At 40.4% G+C, this 17,164-nt stretch overlaps 1 protein-coding gene across 1 annotated transcript in view; it reads right to left on the reverse strand.

Moving 5' to 3' along the window:
- LOC125886092 (dihydropyridine-sensitive L-type skeletal muscle calcium channel subunit alpha-1-like) overlaps positions 1–17,164 on the reverse strand; it is a 542,543-nt gene that overhangs the window by 144,287 nt on the left and 381,092 nt on the right. Inside the window, exons 35-37 of the mRNA XM_049572040.1 lie at positions 16,792–16,919; positions 4,672–4,768; positions 2,736–2,838 (exon numbers count right to left, since the gene is read on the reverse strand). Coding sequence (XP_049427997.1) covers positions 2,736–2,838; positions 4,672–4,768; positions 16,792–16,919 — 328 coding nt within the window. The remainder of the gene's footprint in view (positions 1–2,735; positions 2,839–4,671; positions 4,769–16,791; positions 16,920–17,164) is intronic.

Raw genomic sequence — 17,164 nt, forward strand, 5'->3', positions numbered from 1 at the left:
GGTTAAGGATAACATCTGCTCCTCATTAACCAGCACACTAGATCCACAACAGTTTGCCTATCATCCTAACCAATTTACAGAAGATGCCATAGCACACATCCCGCACACCACTGTGTCTGACCTGGAAAAGAAAGGAAGCTACAGTATGTAAGACCATTGTTAACTAACTATAGTTCAGTGTTTAACACCATAGTTCCCTCCAGGCTGGTCACAGAGGACAAGGAGCTGGGATTAAACACCTCACTTTGCATATTGATCCTAGACTTTCTGACAGACAGACCCCAGGTGCTGAGAGTGGGTGGACACAACTCTTAATACAGTAGCACCCCGGGGCTGTGCTTTGAGTCCTCTGTTGTACTCCCTGTACACATATGACTGTGTAGCCACTCCAGACTCCAACACCATCACTGAATATACTGATGACACAGTTGTGTTGGGCCTGATCACAAATAACATTGAGTGTGATGAATAACCCATGTGTAAGGCTAATGCCATTTATGATCACATTTGGGACATGGTGTTTACATGAGGGGTCAGTCATATTCCCTGTATACATCCGGGTTTCTTTCAGAGTACTCCATTACAACAGAATATTTGTGTACCACATAAACGGGATGCTCTGAAAACCCATAACAACCCTTAAATAACCCATAGATCATAAAGGGTATTTATGTTCATTAAAATGCACTTAGTGAAAAGGCCCACTTGAAAGAGGTGCTCCTAAATGTCAGCAAAACTAAGGGGATAAGAGTGCACTTTGGGAAGGAGAAGGGAAGGAACTACACCCCCCTTATTATCAACCTGTCCTCAGATGAGAGGGTGGATAGCTTCAAATACTTTGGTGTCCACATCAGAGAGTCTGACCTGGGCACTGCACACTGACTCAATGGTGAGAAAAGCGAGGTAGACTTTGTTTTATAGTTATATTTTATAGGTTTATTTTAGGTATCCCCTCAAATACTGAGGAATTTCTACTCCTGAACCATCGAGTCCCTGCTAAGGGGTGTCCCAGTTAGGGATGGGAATTGATAAGATTTATACAATTCCGATTCCATTTTTGATTCTGCTTAACGATTCGGTTCTTTATCGATTCTCTTATCGATTCTCATTTGGGAAGAAAGGAGGACAAACACATCGATTAGCATCAACTTGGTTTTAAATCTTAAAATCTATATATCTAAAATATATAATGGGAATGAATGAAACAGAACTATTCTGGTTAGAGGAAAACACGCAACTTTGACATTCTCTGACTTACAATTGAACAAACTCACCTACCGAAAATCAGGGGCATCAACTGAGGCAAATGGGTGCAAGCCTTTCACCACAAACCTAGTCACCACTTGGTGACATTCGTCTATCCTGGCCTGCGTCATTTTACTCTTCCCTGCCTTGGTGAAAGGAGAAGCTAGAGGTGGACATGAGCCAGAGCGAGTACTGCCAGCCTCTGAGCCAGTCAGACTCTGTCTCTCATCATGGTCATCTAAATGTAATGCATGAGAAGGGATTCATGTAACTGTTAGTGATAGCAGGTTTTACAATGAAGCCAATGGCGCTAACATGATAGGCAGTTTTTAGATAGAGTTTTACCTTCAGTATAAACAGCAGAAGACGTGCTAACGTTAACGTTAGTAGTAATTCTGCTGCTGCTGCTGCTGGGTTGAGATTCACTCACATTACGGTCAGTCCGGAGCGGATCAAAAATGTGACATTCATGCAAAGTAATCGCATGCTGTGTGTACAAATGTTTCTGAATATTGCTAGTATTTCCCCCCTTTGATGAAATAGACACTTTGCAATCATTGCAAGTTGCCCAGTTGTCATCTTTTTTGTGAAATACAACCAAACTTTCAAGCGTTTCAGTCACCTGTGTGCCATGTTGCCTGTAGAATCAAAACAATGCCACGCTGCGTAGCTTCCGCAAGTTGCGGTGACACCATTCGCGCCCGCTGGAATTGTTAAGGGAATCATTTGCAAAATTGGCAAACGAGTCCAAGGAATCGAAACACTGGGAGCCGGTTCTCAACAAGAATCGGCTTTCGGTTCCCATCCCTAGTCCCAGTAGTGGTGCAGGCATAGGGTGCAGGTCCACCTTTCTGTTTTGACTGAAGAAGTGAAATTTGGGGTTACTTATATGGATATGCAAACCAGGAGAGGATTTATTACGAATGCAGTGAGGAGTAAACAGAGTAAAACTTGTGGTTTATGTTTTAAGGCAACATTAACATTATTAAGCAGCCTTGTGTTATAACCTGATCCTCTCACGGAAGAGGAAGCTCTTCATTTCCAAAATTTTACCCAAGTGCCAGCCAAATCTCGGTAGTGTCTCCACACCAAAGATAAACATTTATTGTGTACACCGGGAAGAAAATGGGCGCAGGATTGCAAAACCAAACTGGCACCACCAGCCACTGGTAAATGCGAAAAGTTCAAGTGGCACACAACTTTGACAGTGCATTGTTGTCGTGGTCCGACAACTTTATGGAGACAGTGATAGAGCACATATTTAGTGTGAAGATGTGTTTTGTGGGGTTTGTCAGCTCCAGCAACCTTAAAGTTCAGGCAGCTCTTTTCTTTTGCCACTGCTGTCTGACTCCATGGTAACAGGTCTTACCTCTAAGTTGTTGTTCTTTTTTTTTTGGTTCACAAAGCATAGGCAACTGGTTTTTGATATTGATCCTGGTTCTCTGTATCTCATCAAAACTCTCAAACATACTGTAAATGTTAACACAAACCTTCTGTCTTTATTTTCAGTGCAGTTCTAACCAGGGCAAACAGTGTGGCGTTGAAGGTGACTGTTCCATCACTGTTCAGAGGCATGTTCATGGAGACCAACCTCTGTAGAAACAAACACATGCAAGATAAGGTTGAAATGTTGATCATGTCTAGTTTTATAAATGACTTACAAACAAAAAGAAATGCTAAAACTTTTTCATATGCATTTTCATATTTTCAGTTTCTCAACATTTTCTCTTTCAGTTTTTTAAAAAATATTCCACACTCTTTTTCTGTGAAAAATTTAATGGCCAGTATAAACAGGGGGAATGAAAGAATAAATATTTCAATGTTTACATGGACACCTTGAAGACAGACTTGAAATATAACACGACACATTTCTTCAATATTTTAAGCAAGAATACATTTTTTCTCCAATCTTTTACAATTTCACAATAACAAAAAAGGAAAAGGACCTGAAGCAAATGTTTCGGCACCCTGCATGGTCAGTGCTTAGTGGCACCCCGTTTCAAAAGTACCAAGTGTCTGTGCTTTTCTTAAGCTTTTCATAACCAGTTAAGAGTCTTTTGATTCTTGTTTGGGGGATTTTCACCCATTCTTCCTGCAAAAGTTCTGTGAGATTCTTGTTTTGTCTTGCATGCACTGTTCATTTGAGTCTATCCACAGATTTTCCACTGATAAGAAAATGTAATGCTGCATTGTATCTTTGCATGTGTTATGTAAAGGTACCGAAGTACGTATGAAGTATTCTGACACTAGAAAAAACAGATAAGGCATCTGTCACGTGAGTTTTTTTTTATAATGTACATTTTAGTAAATACTTGAAGTGTATGTAAGATAGCAACTTTCACATATAAAGGTCAAAAAGTGCTTCACTGGAATAAAATTGTTAAAATCAGACCATAAAAACAGTTTTTAGTTTATTAACCATTATTCTATGCAGTATATAAGGCCGCTGAAATAAAAGTCATGAAGACTGACTGACATAAGATGTGCAATGTTGTTGGAAATATGTCCCATGATATACAGTTTGTAGAAGTGCATGATTTAACTATTTCCCACTGTCGAGTGTTAAAAATATTGATTGCTAAAAATAGCAATAAATCATTATATCAAATAGCAAAACTTGAATTGCAATACTTAAAAACTGCAATACACATTCAATTGATACCTAAGTATCATGACAATAATGAATCGGGAGATAAGCATACTGTTCTAGTCTTGCTTGGAAAGCTAATACTGAACTTGCAGATACTGATAGTAAACTAGTAGTTGTAGTACTGTGCAGCAGTTAGTGTTGAAATATGTCTCTTGTTTTCCTTTCCATTGGAGGATACATTGCAGACCAGTGTGTTACATTATAGCAGACTGTATCAAGAATGGCTGAAGAAAAATACATGTCTTTGCAGTCAAGGTGGATTTACTCCAGGTACTAACTATGTACTATACAAGTTTCGGGCTTCACAAAGCTGTGCAAAGTCACCTCAGCTAGTTTGATTCTGACTAGCAAAAAAGTGGGACCAATCACAGACTTACTCCACTATTTCTATGAGTGCAGCATTTGAATAACAGCACACTCAAAATTCCTGCCATTTGCTCTTCCTTTATTGTACTTGAATGGAACATGGTTTGTTCATTCAAATGTTAGAACTATTTAGTTAGTACTATAAAAATTGAAGAAGACATTGTCTTTCATAAAATGGATCATAATCTGTCCTGCTTTAAAACCCAAAGGCCTGCCTATGTTGTGATTTTATTCTGCCCTAAGGTAACTTGGGAAAAGTATTGAAGTGACAATTCACTGCTAACAACTGAACCGGTAGAACCACATAGAGGTGTCTTCCTTACTCGCCATCATCTAACTGAAGAGCAAAGTACATGATTGCATTAGGATTGCCATGTGACACCCTAAATAAGGCTGAACATTTTCCTCACCTTGCAGGCGACACGATGAGGACAAAACTTGCCAAAACCCAGAGGAGGAGGTATTCTTCGTAGAAGTGTCACCACGTCAAGATGCTTAATACGCCCCCTATAAGAAAGAATACAACATTTTAAATTTTAACTGTGTGGCCAATTGGGGGTCATATTTCTTGAGAAATATTTGTTATATTTGGTTTCATGTTTCCAGCCCATTACAGCTCACAGCAATATGAGCGGTGGCATAGGACGACAAATACTTAGTATAGCAAGTGGCAATCCTGAGTTCAAGCCCTGTCTCAGCCAACAGAAGGAATTGCCAAAATTCAAAGCCACAAGCGCCAGTAGTAGAGATTTGGGCCTCATAAAGCCAAGCAAAGTCACTGGTTGATTCTGGCTGCTTTGTTTGCATTGTCTGAAGAAGAAGTGAGGTGTATCACACACTTCTATCATCATTACAACGTATCCAACATTTCAATAATTGCAAACTCAAAGTCCCACCAATTTGCCTCCCTTTAAAGGATGTGAATGAAACTTATTGGGTAGGGTCAAGACTGGTGTTTCCAGTGAGTTTACTTGGGATTGTTCAAAGACAACTGAGTTGTGACCTATTTCCTGCTAAGCCCCACCCTTTGCAAAGTCTCTTAACTGATGGTGGACATGTTTTCTGACTAATCTTGCTCATTAATTAGTGCATGTGCCAGTTTCTGGGTTGACATTTAAGCAGTAAAAAAAATTGGTGGTTCTGCAGTTTGAGCAGGAAAAAGTAAGAATAAAGATGGACATGGAATGGCAAATTGAACCAGGAAAAGTTTGCAACAAACTAAAAAAATGGAGGAGTCTTTTTCTTCTGAAACTGTGCTGTCTTCTTTTAATGTTGGTACTAATTTACATCTGATGTCTCAGTACAATTATAGAGATTCTGACACTTTCTTTACTCTTTTCGAATACATTGCAGATGCAAATGATTGGCCAGATGTGGACAGGACTTAAATGCTTCAGTGCATCCTCACTGGTGGGGCTCAGGAAGCATATGCTAAGTCGCATTAAGGTTATAGCTGCTGTTTTGAAGGAGAAGAAGTTGATCCCTGAAGCTTATCAGAAGTTCAGGAACTGAGAAAAGGGCGATAAGCAGACTTACATCGAATCTGCTTGTGATTTGCTATGTCATTCTAACATCTACTGCTTTTGTTGATTGTTTTGGAGATCTGTCATTTTGTTTGTGCACTGTAACTTATCTGAGTGAACAGAAAGTAGCCACTGTACTTAAAGCAGCTGAGTTAGCAGATGATTTTGTCTGACTCACAAATTGGTCTTTGGGTGATGTCAGATGAATGGGTAACAATTATGAGAGCTCATGTTATGGTGACCAGTTTTCAGCAGCTGGTCGATCTCATGTCTTTAAGGCCTCACAGGTTAAAGATGATGATGGCAAGGTGTGTTATTACTGATGTTGGGATTCACTGGACCTCAGATGATTTGTCATTTGTACAGATCTAAACTGGACATGTGAAGGTTTTTCCTCTGGGCCTTGCCATCTGAAATGTTGGCTTAGACTGCATGTTCTTTGTTCACCAAACAAAGGAAATCACTCATCTCCACAGGATCATTGTCACACCCTAAGTGAGAGACCAGTCTTCAATCTTAATTGGATACTACTGCCACAGTGACATGTGACCCTGTGATGTCACAAACCAACTTAAGAAGAAGTTTCTGCTCTCCATCAGACTCTTGCTCCACTTTCTCCTGAGCTCCTAAACCTCTGAAGAGGTGGGATGCAGGCAGGAGGACCTGCTATGCCCTTCCCCCATTTTCTTACCTCTGCAAGCCCACAGCAGGAGCTGCGGTTTTGCTCTGAATGTGGCCTACTCTCAGCAGACACAGAACCTGGCAACCAGACAAGTTAGTGTGCCAAACGCAGGTTTGCAACCACCCTATCAAAAACAAGGAGGACAAAGTCAAGTTAGCACCAGACCTCTACCTCTGCAAGGACACCGAGCAGCCAGTCCCCTCGGATCTGCACCTTTGGAACGAGGGCACAACAAAGACGACATCTGGAACCATCAATCTTTCCAACCTTCCACTACCGGCTAACAAAAGCAGCACACCCACAGCATCTCCTTTCCCCTTCATCCATTCAAGGATTGGCAATGTAACAGCTGGCCATAGCACTATCACAGCTGTACAGGCTAAGCAAGACTGTCTGACATTGCTGATTGTGATTAATGCTGTTTACTTTCATTTCAGTTATTATTGTGATTGTTTGCAGGTTATTTGTTAGTTGGATTCACCAAAGCTAAGTAATGTTAGCAATTGCCAGCCATTTTGTTTTATAGGCCAGACTGCCCTTTGTTTCACACACATACCTTTTGTGTGTGTGTGTCTCTCTCTCTCTCTCTCTCTCTCTCTCTCACATACACACACACCCACACACACATACACACCTATGCTTGTATGAAGTTTTTTGCAAGATGGCGATCTCTCTAAAGCAAGGCCCTTGCTATATATATATATATATATATATATATATATATATATATATATAAAAAGCATAATTATAAGGCTACGAAAACCAAACGAATTTTATTTTATAGCGCAAGTGTATATATCATACACTTGTATAAACATATTAATGGGTAGAATATTCAGATTCAGATTCAGATTGACAATAAACCATGCCAAATATTACACACTGGCCCTTTAAGGCAAGGGTGGTTAGACCTTGTTTGGATGTCATATCATTCCGGAATAGTATCCATATAAAAGATACCATTTCCCCTCACACTCTATCATTTATCTTAACAATATTCTTAACCCAGACATATCAAATATCACACATCGCATTATCATTGGAGCAAATTTTATGCACTGCCCTTCCATTCTTTGGCAACAGCTGTTTTCTTTATAACATCAGAGATACTGAAGACAGCAAGGCAACGGTTTGTCAGGCGAAAGAATAGTGACTCTGGTTCTGAAAAGACTTTTGCCTGTTATTGTGGTTTTTGTGGCAGAAATCAGTGCAATGAAAAAACCATGATTTGTGAATACTTTTCATATATTTAAAGATTCAGCGGTGTAATTGGCTGCATTTGTGGGATTCACATCCCCATCATAATTCCATCCGAGAATAAAAGAAATTACATGAATCGGAAGTCATGTCACAGCAATTCAGTTAACCTCAGCCTAATATTGCAAGAATTAAGTAAGAATAAGCAGATTTCTTACCACTCTGTACAATAGTTTGTGTTTGATTTTGAGTTGCTGCCAAATGTGTTTGGGCCCCATCAGATTGCAGCTGAATAAGAGGATAAAGTCAGTTATATTAAAATACACAAACATTGTTCATATATAAAAATGTCTCTACATTTTCTGTACATTAGACACACATTAAACACATCATGTAATTCCATAACATCACGTCACATTACCTATAACCTACTGCAATCTTTAGCTGCAGATGCCCTATTAAACTGTTTTGTTTTTGTTTGTTTTTTTGAAGACATGTTCGACTCACATTCACAGTCACTGAAATCTCCAATTTCAGTTGGGGTGACATAAGTGGCTCCACTTTTATCTCTGCTTTCTGTCATTAAAATCATTTCATCTACACTCCATTGTTGATGGCTGAGCATACTCAGGGTTGATTGAGGTAATTCTGATCAGCTGTTCTGGTACTGAAAACTCAAGAGTTTCCCACCTCAGGCTTGAGGGCAGCTCAGAGGTAGATCGGGTCATCCACTAATAAGAAGATCAGGTCCTCCAGTCTGCATGTCGAAGTATCCTTGAGCAAGATACTGAACCCAAAATTGCTACCCATGCTACCTGTGTGTTAAAAACTGAGTCGCAGGTGGCACCCTATATGGTAGTCTCAGCCACCAGTGTGTAAACGCCAGAGCAAACTATTACTCAGCATTAATAAGAGAAAATAAGAAAAACCCCAGGTTTCTTTTCAGCACTGTAGACAGGCTGACAGAGAGTCACAGCTCTATTGAACCTTGTATTCCTTTAGCCCTTAGCAGTAATGATTTTATGAGCTTTTTTAATTACAAAATTCTAACTATAGGTCCTCCAGCAGACTAGGCCTATGATCATAATAATTAATAATATAATAATTTATTTGAGGAATTTCAGTCAGGATTTAGAGTGCATCATAGCACTGAGACAGCACTGGTAAAAATTACAAATGATCTTCTGACTGCCTTAGACAAAGCACTCATCTCTGTACTTGTTTTATTGGATGTTAGTACGGCTTTAGGCAACATCATTAGAAATCACTCCACAAATTTCCATTGTTATGCGGATGATACACAGTTGTATTTATCGATGAAGCCAGAAGAAAGTAATCAATTAACTAAACTCCATAACTGCCTTAAAGACATAAAAACCTGGATGAGCACCAATTTCCTGATGTTAAATTCAGACAAAACTGAAATTATTGTTCTTGGCCCCAAACACCTCAGAAACTCTATATCTGATGATATAGTCTCTCTGGATGGCATTGCTCTGGCCTCTAGCACTACCATAAGAAACCTCAGAGTAATATTTGATCAAGATTTGTCTTTTAACTCCCATTTACAACAAACTTCATGGACTGTGTTTTTTCATCTGTGTAATATTGCAAAAACTAGGCCTATCCTGTACCAAAAAGATGCAGAAAAATTGGTCCATGCTTTGTTACCTCTAGGCTGGATTACTGTAATTCCCTATTATCAGGTAGCTTTAGTCTTTAAAAACTCTCCAGCAGATCCAGAAAGCGGCGGCACATGTACTGACAGGAACTAAGAAATTAGATCACATTTCTCCTGTTTTGGCTTTTCTTCACTGGCTCCCTGTAAAATCCAGATTTGAATTTAAAATCCTTCTCCTAACTTACAACACTCTAAAAGGTCAGGCTCCATCATATCTTAGAGAGCTCATATTGCCCTATCATCCCACCAGAACCACCAGAACACTGCACTCTGAGAATGCAAGGTTACTCGTGATTCCTAAAGTCTCCAAAAGTAGAACAGGAGTCAGAGCCTTCAGCTTTCATGCTCCTTTTCTGTGAAATCATCTTCCTGTTTCAGTCCGGGAGGCAGACACCGTCTCCACATTTAAGACTAGACTTAAGACTTTCCTTTTTGATAAAGCTTATAATTAGGGCTGGCTCAGGCTTGCCTTGTACAAGCCCCTCGTTAAGCTGACGTAGGCCTAGTCTGCTGGAGGACCTCCTGTAATACACCGAGCCCCTTCTCTCCTTCTCTCTCTCTCTCTCCTTAGTTTCCGAAAAGTTGGTTAATCTTTGCTAATATTCATGTCCTGTTACTGCATCTCGCTAACTCGGCTCTACTGCATGTCACTACCTCGGCATCTTCTCCAGAGCCTTTGTGCTCCACTTCCTCGCAGGTTAACTCGTAGCTACGCGTAGCCTGGATGGTGTGTCGTGGTTGTGCTGCTGCCGTGGTCCTGCCTGATGCCTCCTACTGCTGCTGTTATTATTAGTCATACTTCTACTGCTATTATTCACATATGATTGTCACATACATATAATATCATATATTAATATATACTTACAACATATTGTACCACATTTACTGTCATTATTATTATAATATTATCACTTAAATTAATGTTGTAAGCAATTGTCATTACTGTCTGCCCTGCATCTCTCTCTGGCTCTGTCTCAATTTCTCTCTCTGTCTCTGTCTCTCTTTATGTATCATTTTGTCATATGGATGACTGCAAATTTATTATGTTGATCTGATGTGTACGACATCTATTACATGTCTGTTCACCATGGAAGTTTTTTTTTTTTCCTTATCCGTTGTGAGGGTCCAAAGGACAGAGGGACGTCATATGCTGAAAAGCCCTCTGAGGCAAATTGTGATTTGTGATATTGGGCTTTATAAATAAAATTGAAAATTGAATTGAATTGAATTGAAAATTGCTCACAGACCCTTTCTCCTGGACCACGACTTGCCCTCACTCATGGCAGGGAAACCTGAACCAGAGAAGTTAGAGGTGCAAACACAAGGAGAACCAAGTTGAGTTAGCACTCCAATGTCTAACTCTGCAAGGACCCCGAGCGACCGGCTTCCTCGGATCTGCACCTTTGAAACAAGGACACAACAAGGGCTGCTTCTGGAACCACAGCTCTTTCCAGCCTTCCTCTGCTGGCTAACAAAAGCAGCACACCTCAAATCAGCTCTCCCCTCCATCCATTCAAGGATCGGTAATGTGACAACTGGGCATAGCTTTATCACAGCTGTGATTTTATGCTGTTTATTGAGTCATCGTTGTGATTGTTTGCTGTTAGGTTATTCATTAGTTGGCTTCGCCAAAGCTCAGTGTTGTATTTTGCTAATGTTGCTCACAGACAACGTCTTGCATGCAACTAAACATCCTCTGCATTGATCCACACCCTTTGCAACACATATCGTGTTGGGAACATTACTTTAAAAGAGTAATTAGTTATAGTTACTTTCCCCAAAAAGTAACTGAGTTAGTAACTGAGTTATTGCACTATAAAAGTAACTAATTATCTGGAAAAGTAACTATAGTGTTACTTTTTTGTAAAATGCTCAAATATGTCAAATGGCTTGGACATCCCCCTTTAATGGAACTGTATGTCATGAAACTCAACTGTATCTAATGAAACTCAACATCGAATATAGTCCAGGGGCCAAGGCAGATTTTGGTATCACTTAAAGGGACCAAACAATTTTGGTATTTTTGACTTCATCTATGTCTCTAGTTAACATTTTGGTATGATAGACCTGCCTATCTAGTAGCTTAATAAAAAACTTTTGGATGATCTTTGGGTCCTCCCCAAAATTGAAAATAGTCAAAATTGAGGCTTCTCTAAAAGGGACGGTGTCTGCCTTATCACATGACTCTTGGGAATATAATAGTTGCTGCACACAATGCAGCCAAGATTTCATCAGTACCTTGCTCCTTTTAAAAAATGAATACACCTAAACACACATGAATTATAGGCAGACATGGAATAAGGAATAAAAAATCCAAAAGGCATGTATATAGTATGTGTTTGCCATTATTAATATAAATAAGCCAATCACCCCAAAATTGCATTTATATGTACCAAAGAATGTTATCTTATAAAAGTAGGTTATTAGATTATTCACCTCGCCATCTGATGTCAACAGTCCCTGATAGGTAACTAGTGCAGCCAGAACTTCAAACAGACAAATAGAATGGGGGCCTATTAGTCCAGGGGCTAAAGGGATAGTTTTCACAGCTTGGTAGACCTCTATCACCCACGGGGACCAAACATTTGACATTTCTATCTCTCTACAGGTCTCTAGTTTATATTTTGGTATGATAGCCCTGCCTATGTAGTAGCTTAATTATAGTTATCACTCTGTAAACAAACTTACACCTGTGTAGGCAAAACACTACAAATAGGATGGAAAATGAACTAATAGATATCCACATGAAACTTGCCCAGTTGATCACTCATATCAAGACAAGTATTTTTTGTATTGTATTTGTTATACTAATTTTCTGAAATATTTTATTTAAATATGCACCAATTTTGTTAATGAAGACAATCACAAGGAGTGGAAATTGATTACTCAGTTACTGTTGCTATTTGACCCATAACAAGGAGACAAAGGGAGTGCTACCACTTGCCTAAGGTGGACTCCCAGGCTAGCAGAGGGAAGGAGGTGCCTTATTTCTCCATTGTAGGCCATCCTAAAATAGGGGGGCCCACCTGCTGCCCTCATCCTAACTAACACTCAGAGCTGCAATACTGAAATTGAATGTAAGCGGAGAGCATGGAGAGACAGCAATGGCTTCGAATCAGGTGGAGAAGAGACAGGAGCTGTGGCTGGTGAGTCCTTGAAACAGAGTGAGAGATGGCATAAGGCAGAGCACAGAGATAATGGCCGCGTTTCCCAGTTAAGAGCAATCTTAGGACTTAAGGGCACAATTAAGAACGTCTTTGGTAAGAAGGTTAGCTAAGATAGGAGTGTTTCCCAGATGCCTTCCCTTCTTAGGATTGCTCTTAAGATCGCTCTTTAAGATGCTGCAGAACAGGAGCTGACCACTACTGCGGTGCTGAAACTAAATCAATCAATGTCAGGCACATCGATCACCTACTACTCCATCAGTGCATAAGTCACACACAGCGCTGCTACCTAACGCACTAATTCCCTGCTGCGCACGTGTGTAATTACAGGTGACAGGTGTATCCAAGTAGCAATTACATCCGTTTAGGCAGATATAAAATGACCTGTGGGTATAGGTGCACACATTAAGACAGAATGGCAGAAGCAGGGCATAAGCGGGCCAAGCGGTCACCTGCATTCACCTCAGAGGAGATGACCATCCTGGTGGATTGCCTCTGTGCACTGCCTGTTGGCACCTACGTCCTATCGGACTCAAACTTTGCTTTTGGGCACGTAATCATGTTTTCTTCTAACTAGATCTTGCTTTTGTTGTATTAACACTCAGATGTACATCGCTTTGGATTAAAGCGTCTGCTAAATGAAATTGTAACATTGTAAAGTGTGTGTAATGTGCATCTCAAGCATGACGCACGTGCCTCTTCCAGCCTGATGTGCACAGCACATACAGGAACACACTTGTTATTCCTCATACTTATTTTTATTATTATTTTTCTTCCACCAGATTTCGGTGCGTAACTTGTGCCACAGCTTTGAGCGCACACAGGGTCTTCATAAAACATATAGATTCAAGATTCAATATGCACAGTAAGGACACGCCTTTCTCTGCAGAATGAAATCTGTTCTTTTCTGCCACCACTGTGCGCACTGTTTTAACATCTCCTTGCTTAGTCTAATATTAATGTGCCTGCTGCGGCTGGTTCTGTGAGCATTTGGTCGCTAAGAAGGCTGTTAAGAGTGGGTCAGCTTGATCTTATATCTCCTTCTGACGGACTATTGGACTATTTCCACCAGATGCGTGTTGGTTGCGTCTCCACTCTGGCACGGCAGCGGAGCCAATAGGATTAAATTCTAGTCAATGTGTGTGTTCCCACCGGCTGCGGCTGTGCTGTGTTTCGGCTCCGTCTCAGGTCCGGCACTCCGGAGCCCTCCGGAAAAGATACGCAGGACTTGTATTTTTTCCGGACGCCGGAGCACAACACAACAATTTAGCACAGAGCAGATCGTGCGGCCAGGAAGTCGTGCACAGAAACAAAATAAAACATCTGGTTAATTTTCAAAATAAAATACACAGTGTTCATGGTGGATCGTATTTCCCTGCACTACACCTTGAAAACTACATAACGGGCAGAGGCAGGCCTGAAGTCAACAGGTCAGAGGTTTTCAGATGTCATTTCACCCCGTTGACACCATGGACGAGGAGATATTAATCATGGCAGTGCACCGAGATGTCTTCCAGCGGAGCTGCACCGCTCCGCACAGCAAATGCAGCTGGTGGGTATTGACGGATGGCGGAGTACGCAGCTGATAACCAGCGCTGCCATTCCGCAATGGACACGCATCCAGTGGAAATTCGGCGTTAGTGAAAGATCTTAGCGCTAAGAGCGGTCTGGGAAACACGGCCAATGTCAACACTGGGAACACGAATTAGAATTTAGACCATCTATAGTATAGCACTTACTCTGTCACATCATTTATTGTCCACATCACTATCATTCAGCTCCGGAAAACATTCCAGCTCATTAACCTGGTTGCTGCAGGTTTGTAGTTTACACATGTCTGTGCAATGCAGACCATTTTGCAGGCATGAGCATTCTGAAAGTTTACATGTTCGTGAGCAGGAACATGATAGTTGGTCCAATACAGCCTCTGGTGCAGGCGTACCTTGCATCCAGTCAGTGGCCAGATCCCCATATGGATCTTCCGTCCATGATCCTTTGGATTTGGTACACTTGGATTGCACTCCAGACTCCTCTGCCAGATACCAGCCTGATAGTTTGCTCATAAGGCATGCATGTAGAGACAATCTTCACAAGGTGGAAGCTGACTGGAGTTTATTTCTCCACGCCTTGCACAAAATAGCTGGTAGTTGCGGCTTCCTTACATGGATGAATCAAAATCAGGCAGGGGAGCTCCACTACCTAGAGGAAGCCCAGAGGTGTATTGAGAGCTTTAAAAGTGAGGTTTGCCAGGAAACATTTCAAAAAGTGCTGCAGACAGAGTCTCGCACACGTATCCATGAACAGTTCCTGGCATATCAGGAGTTCCTCAGAAATGCCACAAGTCTGTCTGCATTCTGGATGAGCTACCTGGATCCGGTGGAAATTATGCTGGCCCTAATCAGAGCCTCTAGACAAAATTGGTGCATATTTAAATAAAATATTTCAGAAAATTAGTAATACAAAAAATATTTGTCTTGATATGAGTGATCAACGGGGCAAGATTCACAGGGATATGTATTAGTTCATTTTTCACCCCATTTGTACTGTTTTGCCTACACGGGTGTAAGTTTGTTTACAGAGTGATAACTATAATTAAGCTACTAGATAGGCAGGGCTATCATACCAAAATATAAACTAGAGACCTGTAGAGGTCAGCCAGCTTTGATTCAGCTGTTTTGTAGTTCTCTGTTGTCAGCCATTTTGTTTTGTAGGCCAAATGGCCCTTTGATTATCACCTCTCTCTCTCTCTCTCTCTCTCTCTCTCTCTCTCTTCTCTCTCTCTCTCTCTCTCTCTCGCACATACACATACATTTGTGTGTTTGATTTTACTTTACTTACTCTATGAACAAATATAATTTTTTGGAATCATACCTGCTGTCTGTTTAATGTTGCACAAGAGTGAGTGAATAGTCAACCTCTCCTGCGTCAAGAACCCCGAAATCCTTCCTTTACTATTACATTTGGTTATTGTTATTAATTTAATTATAAATCAAAATTTCAAATTGATAGTTCAGTGAATTTTTTGAGTCTGATATCTTTAACTGGCTATCATTTTCCCTTTTCTGGAATGGTGCCCCACAGGGTGATTTAATATAACTTAAGACATCATTTAACATAACATGGAAACCATTTATTATTGCCACACAGTGCTAAGGCCTTTTACCTAGGTGGTGCTCTCACTACAACCCCCCCTCCTTTGAAAGCTTTCTTCATCTGTCAGTCTAACAATAGGTAGACTTATACACAGCAGAATGAAGGATGAACAAACTATCTTTGCTGAACATAAATTTTTCCCTCAGATTCCCCTTAATATGTTTTTAAAAATACAATACTGTTTATACTATGGTTTGGCTGAACACTTGGAAAATGTTTATTATTTACTGAGAGATGTGCTTCCAGTTGCAACTGGACATTAACTAAGAGAATAGGTAATCATTCCCTTGTTATGTGCTCCTATAAGGAGTACCATTATGCTCATATATGGTCTGGACAGGTCCCCACAGAGGTTGCTGCATATTGTGCATGCACATATGAAGCAAGATAAGCCTTGGCATGAGCACGTGCAGGTGCCCATCCAAATAACTGTAGTGTAATGTAATGTAATGGTTGCAGCTGCAGGTCTCAAAGATAAACACTCCTGTTAGAACCAGGTACATATACCCCTCCTTCATCAAAATAAGCACACTTATTTTGAACATGAAAAATCTTGCTAAAAACAGGTGACAGACTCCTCTCTCATCGCCAGTAGACCACAGCTGTGTACACAATATGCCTTTCTGTGTGTGGGGTTTTTTTTTTGTTTGTTTGTTTTGTTTTTGGTGTGTCACAGTCGATGTCAAGGACATGCCAGAAAACAGGTTAGTGAACAGTTTAAAGCAGCATGGAGGCCAGTGAAAGCTTTATGGTGCTTATTTCTTTTTATATATCTCTCAGTTATTTAGCTCCTTTTTTTAAACTCAGTGCTAACTAATTAAGAAGGTTGTTTAATGCTGCTTGAACAAAGATGGACAGTATTTTGTACCGGATAAGGGTCTAAAATTAGTGCATTTGCCCAGGTGTTGTGTTTCCATCAATGCTGTTTGGAGCTGGAGTCAATAAATACCCGTGACCCCAATATGAATACTCACTGTAATCTTTCCCAATACATTAAAAAGCCAAAAGTTTGTGGGTTTTAGCAGGCTTTTTCTGCAGGAAATGGGGCCATACACACACACACACACACACACACACACACACAAAAAAACAAAAACAAACAAACAAACAAACAAACAAAAAACACTTACGTGGCCTCTGGATCATATTCTGCCCATATTTTCTTGAACTCATCCAAGTGCTGGGGGCCAAGGATGGACCAATCACGTGTCAGGTAGTCGAAGTTATCCATGATGACAGCCACAAATAGGTTGATGATCTGTGAATGATAAAGGCAATCTGTTGTTGCTGTATGTTTGTCTGAGTATGTTTGTGGCATTGCACATGCACTTTTACTACAACATTACAATTTAAAACACATAAGTACATACAGTCTCATGCACAGCCAAGGCAGAATGCTTGTAGGCGGAACTGTGTTTTTGTGAAATTGCATGTGTGTAGGAAGTACTGACCATAAATGACATTTGGATAACACTGCAAAAGTTTTTGCATTCTTAGATGAAT

This window comes from Epinephelus fuscoguttatus, linkage group LG1, assembly GCF_011397635.1.
Source record: "Epinephelus fuscoguttatus linkage group LG1, E.fuscoguttatus.final_Chr_v1".
Lineage (NCBI taxonomy): Eukaryota > Metazoa > Chordata > Actinopteri > Perciformes > Serranidae > Epinephelus > Epinephelus fuscoguttatus.